Source organism: Carlito syrichta, unplaced genomic scaffold (assembly GCF_000164805.1).
Source record: "Carlito syrichta isolate Samal-C Ts95f unplaced genomic scaffold, Tarsius_syrichta-2.0.1 Scaffold93675, whole genome shotgun sequence".
Lineage (NCBI taxonomy): Eukaryota > Metazoa > Chordata > Mammalia > Primates > Tarsiidae > Carlito > Carlito syrichta.
Genome location: NW_007037771.1, coordinates 51383 through 59390, shown reverse-complemented (window position 1 = coordinate 59390; position 8008 = coordinate 51383). Strand labels below are relative to the sequence as shown.

At 56.3% G+C, this 8008-nt stretch overlaps 1 protein-coding gene across 2 annotated transcripts in view; it reads left to right on the top strand.

Annotated features, from left to right (window-relative positions):
- Window positions 1-421: 421 nt before the first annotated feature.
- Window positions 422-8008, top strand: part of SYT3 (synaptotagmin 3) — a 15794-nt gene continuing 8207 nt past the window's right edge. Inside the window, exons 1-4 of one of the 2 annotated variants that reach the window (XM_008061035.2) lie at window positions 422-707; window positions 2196-2361; window positions 5454-5979; window positions 7340-7718. In XM_008061035.2, the coding sequence (XP_008059226.1) occupies window positions 2211-2361; window positions 5454-5979; window positions 7340-7718 (1056 nt within the window). In that variant the 5' untranslated portion in view covers window positions 422-707; window positions 2196-2210. Of the gene's footprint in view, window positions 708-1607; window positions 2362-5453; window positions 5980-7339; window positions 7719-8008 lie in introns of those variants that run through there. The other variant, XM_021713903.1, reaches the window with a different exon arrangement.

Sequence of the window (8008 nt, the reverse complement as noted above, 5' to 3'; positions counted from 1 at the left end):
CGTGGGGGCGGGGGTAGGTGCAGAGGCGCGTGGCGCTCGGGCCGGGGAGTGGGTGTGCTGCAGCGCTCGCTGGCCACCCGGGGGAGGGGCACGTGGCCCCGGAAAGGGGTCCCGAAACACCTGGGTGCACCCAACTCCTCGCCCACCGACCTCCAGCTCGTGGGGATCGTTTGCCCCTTCCGTGGCCCCTAAGGACTCAGGACTCCGTGGCCTTTCGAAGTCCCAAACGTCGTTCTCCTCCCCTGCAGTGTCTTGGGACCCCAGCATCTTAACCGCCCCCCTCACCCCAACATCTTTAAAAAAAAAAATTCCCATCCTCTCTGCAGCTCGGAGAGGCACTAAGGACTTCAACTCCCAGCAGCCCCTGCAGCGCCGGGCCTATGAAGCCGCAGCAGCTCGAGCGCGAGGCCTGCCGGGAATTGTAGTCTCTAAGCTCTTCACGGGAGCTGGGGGCCCGGCGGTGGGAGGGGGCGGCTGGGCCCCCTGGGGGTCGCCTGGGGTCGGGCAGCTGGCCCGAGCTGGGCAAGATGTGGGTCTCAGGCTGAGCTTTTTCTCCCGGCCTCGGCCTCCAGATCAGACCCCCCCCTTCTCACCACCCGGCGCGCGTGGAGACTGGTCGGCAGCCCCTTGTCCGCCCTGCAACCCCCATGGGCTGCCGCCCGCCGCCGCCTCGGCTGCCATCCAGGACACGGCAGGGCTAAGCGCAGGTGAGTCTGACCATGGTGTCCTGGCCTTCTGCAGTACCCCCACGACACCTGTCCATCTGTGAGCCCTGGTCTGTCTGCTCCAAATTTCCCCTGCAGCCGTCTTTCAACCCATCTCCATGCCAGGCTCCAAGCCATGTGTCGCTCATTCCCCCTCTCCCCACGTCTACCTCTCTCCCCTGGCCCCCTGTCACCTCTGCCCCCCATCCATCCCTCCCTTCTGGACCCATGCCCGTCTGCCCAGCCCTCCTCTCTCTCTCCTTTTGTCTGTCTGTGCTCTCTAGCCATTATCTTTCTATCCTCTGTCCTTATTTCTGCACCCCAGGCGTCTCCTCCCCGTCCCACTGTCTCGCTGAGATATTTCTGCCCACAGTCCTGCTTGCCCTCATCCCTGCCCCTCTGCCCCTGCTTCTCCAGCCCCCATCAATTACACACCTTCTCCTTCTTTGCAACTGTCTGTCTCAAGTCCCAAGCCTTGACTTTCCTTCTGTCGGCCTGTTCATCCTTCCCGTTATCTCTGTCTCCCCTCCCGGCTTTCTCCCTCCCTCTACTCTGTCCATCCTCATCTCTGCATCTCCATCCCCACCCCAGCTAGCACCACACGTTGCCACCTCGTCTCTCTCCACCTGCATCCATCACTCTGTCCTCCCCGTGTCTACCTCCCTCTGGCCTCCAAGGGCTTCCCCGCCCTAAACCCCTGCTCACCGGTTCCTGCTGCCTAAAATGCCTTTCCCCACCGCAGCCCGGCTGCCTGCGTCTAGCTCCACCTCATCCTTCGAGTCTCTGAGAGCCCTCCCTGACTGGCCCTCTCCCGGTTCCTTTGTGGCACATTTTCTAGCTGTGTCTTGTGGGGTGCTTCTCCAAGAGTGGCTTGTTTGTGTATGTGTGTTTGTTGACTTGTTTACTCTTTATCTCCCCGCATTGGATTGGACTACCAGGAAGTCAGGGAACTCCAGGACCTTATTTCCTGCTGGATCTGTGACAGCCAGCACGGTGCCTAGCGTGCAGTTGGCGCTCGATGAGTATCTGCTGAATAAATGAATGAATGATGCATGGCTGTCACCTTGCCGGCCCACCCCTAACTTTTGTCCCTTCATCTGTGTACCCCTAATCTTGGTCTCCTTATGTGGTCGTCCCTTTCCTTGTGCTTCCCGATCCTGTCTCTTCATGTGTCCCTGTTCTCTGTCCTCTCACCTGTTCACGCCAATCTCTGTCCTCTTGTTTGTCCAGCTCTGTTGCTGTCTTCCTGCCTGTCCACCCCAATTGCTGTCCTCTTGTCTGTCTGCTTCTAATTTCTTTTTCCTTGTCCATCCCTCCCTAACACCTGTCCCCTTGTCCTTCTTCCTCTAATCTGTCTCTAACCCATCTGCCCCTCATCTCGGTCCCCTTTGCCCATCCTTCCTCCTCTCTCTTTCTCTCTCCGCCCTTACCCCCACCCCCTGCCCATTCCATTCCCCATTTGCACCCCCACCCCACCCCTCCCGTGCACAGGACCAGGCGGCCACCATGTCAGGAGACTACGAGGATGACCTTTGCCGGCGGGCACTCATCCTGGTCTCGGACCTCTGTGCTCGGGTCCGAGATGCTGACACCAGCGACAGGTGCCAGGAGTTCAATGACCTGCGAATCCGAGGCTATCCCCGGGGACCCGATGCAGGTCAGCACCCTTAGCCGTCTTGGCCAGCCCCCTGCCTGCACCATAGCCAGGAGGTTCAGAGCACGACTGCTCAGCTTTCTGTTCCCTGTAGAGCCAGTCCCTCTTAGGGTCTTGACTCCACCCTGCCTGCTACTGCCCCTTCCTGTTGGTCCATTTGACCCCTGGCCTTTTGAATTCTGCCCTGAGAGCCTCTCCCCAGTGACCACCACCAAATATCCCGTGTCAGATATCTTTGTGCTCAGGCTTTTGAGTCAGGCTGTCTGACTTGTTTGGGTTCAAATCCCACCTTGCCCACTCGCTAATTGGGTGACTTTAGCCAAGTGACCTTCTTCTGAGCCTCAGTTTCCTCATCTGGAAAATGGGGATAACAAAAGTGACCTACCTCACAGGGAAGATGAGAGACTCAAATGATATAATGCAACACATGTAGGGCACATGGTCATTCGAAACATGTTGGGATTTGCAAATTGGGCACAACAGTGGTCCAGGCAGCATGCGAGACCCTTTGCATATTCCATTGACTACTCATCATGACCCTTGGTGGTATATATAATCCCCATTTTCAACAGGGGAACTGAGGCTTGGAAGGGTGAAGGACTTGTCCAAGGTCATACAGCTAGGAGGCAGCAGGGTTCTGAGAGCTAGGTTCACAAGTGCCATCAACCAGGTGTGGAAACGTTAACTAGGGAAGCATGGTCGGACCGTTATAGCATCAATCACACTTGTGAGCACTGGAGCAGGGCTCCGTCTCCTGTGTGTGCACGGGATTATGCAGGTGACAGTGATGACTAATGAGACCCAGAGAGTGGTCGTCACCAGTTCAGAGGTCCACAGCCTGTAGGTAGCAGGGCTAGAATTTGATCTTGTTCAGTCTGGTACAGAGCTTCAATCTAGGGGGCCCCCAAGACCACCCTCAGATTTGAAGATTTGCTGGAGGACTCACAGAACTCAGAAAAGCCATTGGTACTCGCGGTTATGGTTTCTTACAGCAAAAGGATACAAATTAAAATCAGCAAAGGGAAAAGTTGCACGGGGCGGAGTCAGGAGAGACCAGGCCCAAGCTCCTAGCTGTCCTCCATTTATCCAGTAGAGTCACATGGACAGTGCTACATTTTCCCAGCCATGATATATGACAACACGCATGGAGTATTGCTGGCAGGGATGCTCACCTGAGCCTCAGTGTCCCAGGTTTTTATTGGTCATGTAGACATGACTGATCACTTGTGTGGCTGGGCGAACTTAGTCTCCAGCTCCTCCAGAGGTCAAGTCGATGGTCCAAGGCCCCTAGCATAAATCATAGTGTTAGCAGAGACTATCCAGCATGGCCCAAGGCCCCAGGTGAGCAGACACCCTCTTTCCAGACAGGACCTTCCAAGGACTTAGGAGTTCCCTCCCAGTAGGTGATCTAAGGCTAAACCAGTGCTGGGCAAGGTGAATCTTTGGTTGTGCCACTATACCACCCCTCCAAGCCCAAATAGTTCCCCAGTCCACAGAGACAGGAGTCTGTCAGGCGTTGGAGGATTCATGTTTTGACTTGGGGTCTGAATCAAGGTGGTATTGGGGGAAAGCATCTATTTAATTTTTCTCCAAAATGACCCCTTTTCTTCAATTCCTCCCAGGTTCAGGAGGCTGGTAAAGTCATTGCCTCTGGTTTCTGACAGTGAGTGTTGGTCACTTAAAAAGGAGCATCCTAAGGGTGCGGGAAGCAAGGAACTCATGGTGCTTCTACCAGCACCTGTAGTTATATGTCCCCACGGTGTCACTTCCTCTCTCCCATGGCCTCAATTTTCTCATCTGTAAAATGGGATAAGTCATCTGTGGGTCACACAGTGTCATGAGGATGTCACAGATGGCTGTGGCTTTACTGGGCAGTACAGGATCGGAAGGCAGCCCCTTCTTGCTGTGTGTCCCCTCATGTAACAGGACACAGCTCTTCCTCTCAGCTGTCATTGCTTGTGATATCTTAGCTACCTGCTTCCCCATCCTAATCCACTGTCTGTATGGAACAGGAATCCTCTCTGTCCTGTATGTCCAGGAGTCAGTTTCAAAACAAATTCGCATTCTGTGGAGGACATTTCTGAAAAACCCCACTCCTGGTACCAATTACTGAATGGGCTGAAAAACCTTCAGTTGTAAGAACTAGGTTGTCCTTAGGTTTCTCTGCAAGGCATATCAGCACAAGCTTTCTCTGCAAGGCCCTCAGAAATGTGATAACTATGGTGTTGGTGGTGTTGGGTGTACATGGTGGCAGCAATAGGATATTATTCTTTAAAAAAATCATGCTTGAACTACAATTTATGGGGGGCATATTGAGGTATGATAGCTAATGGTAAAGACCATGGGCTCTGGGGCAAGGCATCCCAGGCTCAAATCCTGACCCCACCACCTACCAGCTGTGGGACTTTGGGCAGGTGACTTTGTGTCTACTAATCTCAGTTTCCTTTTGTGGAAAATGGGGATACTTATATTTCCAACCTCATGCAGTGCCTTCCAGGCTTCAATATCAGAAAGCCTATAAAGCCCTGAGGTGTCTAGTATATAATCACCCCTCAACAAATGCTTGTTATTACATTTCACATGCCATTTCTCTTCTGCATTCCTTCAAACTACTGCATTCCCTCAAAGGGGCAGGACTGATGTTTCCTATTTGGCAAATGGGGAATAGAAGACTCAGAGTGGCTTGGTTATGTTTCCAAGGTCACACAGCAAGCTGTGATCTGAACCCTGACCTGTCTAACTTTGCCATGCGGGTGTCCACTCTTCCTTGATCATCTCTGAGCATTTGGGAGGACCTTGGTCCTAGCTCAGATGTTGAGTCCTCATATAGAGAAGCCGTGTAGTCTAGTGATTATGAGAATAAAATCTGGAGACAGACTGCTGGATTCAAATCTCAGATCTGTCATTTACTTTCTGTGCAACCTTATACAAAGCGCTCAACCTCTCTGTGCCTCAGAGTCCTCATCTTTAGGGTGATGCGTCAAGTGCTTAGGACGATGCATGGCAAATACTGAGGGTTGGCTCTTTGGGGACAGCAGAGGGAGGATGCACTCTGACCCCACCCTGACCCCAACCTCTGTCCTCACTCTCTCCAGACATCTCCGTGAGCCTGCTGTCGGTCATCGTGACATTCTGTGGCATTGTCCTTCTGGGTGTCTCTCTCTTCGTGTCCTGGAAGTTGTGCTGGGTGCCCTGGCGGGACAAGGGAGGCTCGGCAGTGGGCGGTGGCCCCCTGCGTAAAGACCTAGGCCCTGGGGTCGGGCTGGCAGGCCTGGTAGGCGGCGGCGGGCACCACCTGGGAGCCGGCCTGGGCGGCCATCCCCTGCTGGGTGGCCCGCACCATCATGCCCACACCGCTCACCATCCACCCTTTGCCGAGCTGCTGGAGCCAGGCAGCCTGGGGGGCTCTGACACCCCTGAACCCTCCTACTTGGACATGGACTCGTATCCCGAGGCTGCAGCAGCTGCAGTGGCCGCTGGGGTCAAACCGAGCCAGACATCCCCCGAGCTGCCCTCTGAGGCAGGAGCAGGCTCTGGGCTGCTCCTGCTGCCCCCCAGTGGTGGGGGCTTGCCCAGTGCCCAGTCACATCAGCAGGTCACAAGCCTGGCACCCACCACAAGGTGAGAGAGGCTAAGGGGCTGTGGGTCCACTCTGAACTTCTGCTCCTCCTCTGTATCTCTCTTCCCTCTACAGTTCTTATGAGTCCTGGTTTGGAGGGGAATTGGGCATTGATTCCTGGATCCTGGGGAAAGAGAAGGCTGGGGTCTCAGACTCTTGGATTGGAGGGAGGATGGCACTGGGGGTCTAGGCCCCTTGGGCCTAAGGGAGGAGGGGCCTGGATTCCTGGGTCCAGAGGGTGGAGGAGGCTGGGGGCAGGACTCCAGGATCAGGACAATAGAGGAAAATGGGAGTTAGATCCTCAAGTCCTGAGGTACAAGGCTGTTCCTCCCTTTCATGCTAAGCCAGGGTTAGTAGCAGGGTCTAGAGTTCTCTTGTTCACTCTGCCTCAGTCTGTGCATGTACACTGAGCACTTAATGTGTACTAGGCCTGAGCTGCTGCCAGGAAAACACCGGACCCTCGTGTCTCTCCCAGTCCAGGGGGGTGGCTTTCTCGGTGCAGCCAGGCTAGTGGGGCAGGAAAGCAGCTCAGGACGCTGTGGGGTCCCCAGGGGGCCCCGATCCCAGTCTGGGAGAAAGTCGGGGGCTTCCTGGAGGTGGAGGTGAGCAAGAATCATGCAAAAAGGTAGGGATGTGGCCTGGGCATTCCAGGCAGAGGGAACAGTTTTGCCAGGGTGGAGGGAGGGCGGAGATGGTAGTGCACTGTGGGAACAGCCAGTCGTCACCAAGGCATGAGAATAAGTTTAAAAAAAAAACTTGGGAGATGTGCTATAGACACTAGACCACGCAAGGCTGGGCTTGCGTGCTGGGCTGAGGGGCTGGGATCCTGGCTCTGAGGGCGCTAGGGAGCCATGGGAGGTCTGTGAGCAGGGAAGGGGGCAGGTTCAGCTCTGGGTATAAAGGGAACCCTCTGGTGGGGGATGGTGGGCTGGAGGGAAAGACAGAAGGCTGAGCATCCAAAGCCTGTGCTGGGGTCTGAACAGTGGGAATAGGGATGAGAGAGGATTGGGGAGACGTAGAGAAGGGTGAGGGAGGGTCTGTGCTGCATGGGACCCCGGGGGACCATGGAGAAGTTATTCCGGGTCACCCGCTTGAGGTCCAGAGGAGGCTTCTGGATGCCGGAGCCTACGCAGGTCTGGGCTGGAGCTAGGTGAGAAATGGGGATACTTCCCCTCATAGAGATGGGGAAACCAGGCTCAGAGAACACAGGTGGCCCACCCAAGGTCGCACAGTGAGCAAAGGAGGGGATTGGTGGCCATCTGGCTGAGGGGTCGAGGAAAAGGCAGAGGGAGTCTCTGGGGTCTTTGGATACAGTTGGAGATCAGAGCCACTGACCCCACCCTGGCCTCCCCCACCCCACAGGTACCCAGCCCTGCCCCGGCCCCTCACCCAGCAGACTCTGACCTCCCAACCCGACCCGAGCAGTGAGGAGCGGCCGCCTGCCCTGCCCTTACCCCTGCCTGGCGGCGAGGAAAAAGCCAAACTCATCGGGCAGATTAAACCAGAGCTATACCAGGGGACCGGCCGGCGGGGCGGTGGGGCCCCGGGCTCCGGAGAGGCGGGCGCAGGGGCGCCATGTGGCCGCATCAGTTTTGCCCTGCGGTACCTCTACGGCTCTGACCAGCTGGTGGTGCGGATCCTGCAGGCCTTGGACCTCCCAGCCAAGGACTCCAATGGCTTCTCAGACCCCTACGTCAAGATCTACCTGCTGCCTGACCGCAAGAAGAAGTTCCAGACCAAGGTTGGGAGTGCTGGGCTGAGCAGGGGGTTCCACGGAGAGGGGAGCTGGGGTGGGACCTGTCTGAGGGAGGAGGGGCTGCGGCCTGGACTGTTGGGTCTGAGGGGGGAAGGTGGGGGCCTGGACTTCTGGTCTGAGGGAAGAGGGACTGGGGCCTGGACTCTCGGGTCTGAGGGAGGAGAAACTGGGACCTGGACTCCTGGGTCTGAGGGAAGAGGAGCTGGGGCCTGGACTCCCGGGTCTGAGGGAAGAGGGACTGGGGCCTGGACTCTCGGGTCTGAGGGGGGAGGGGC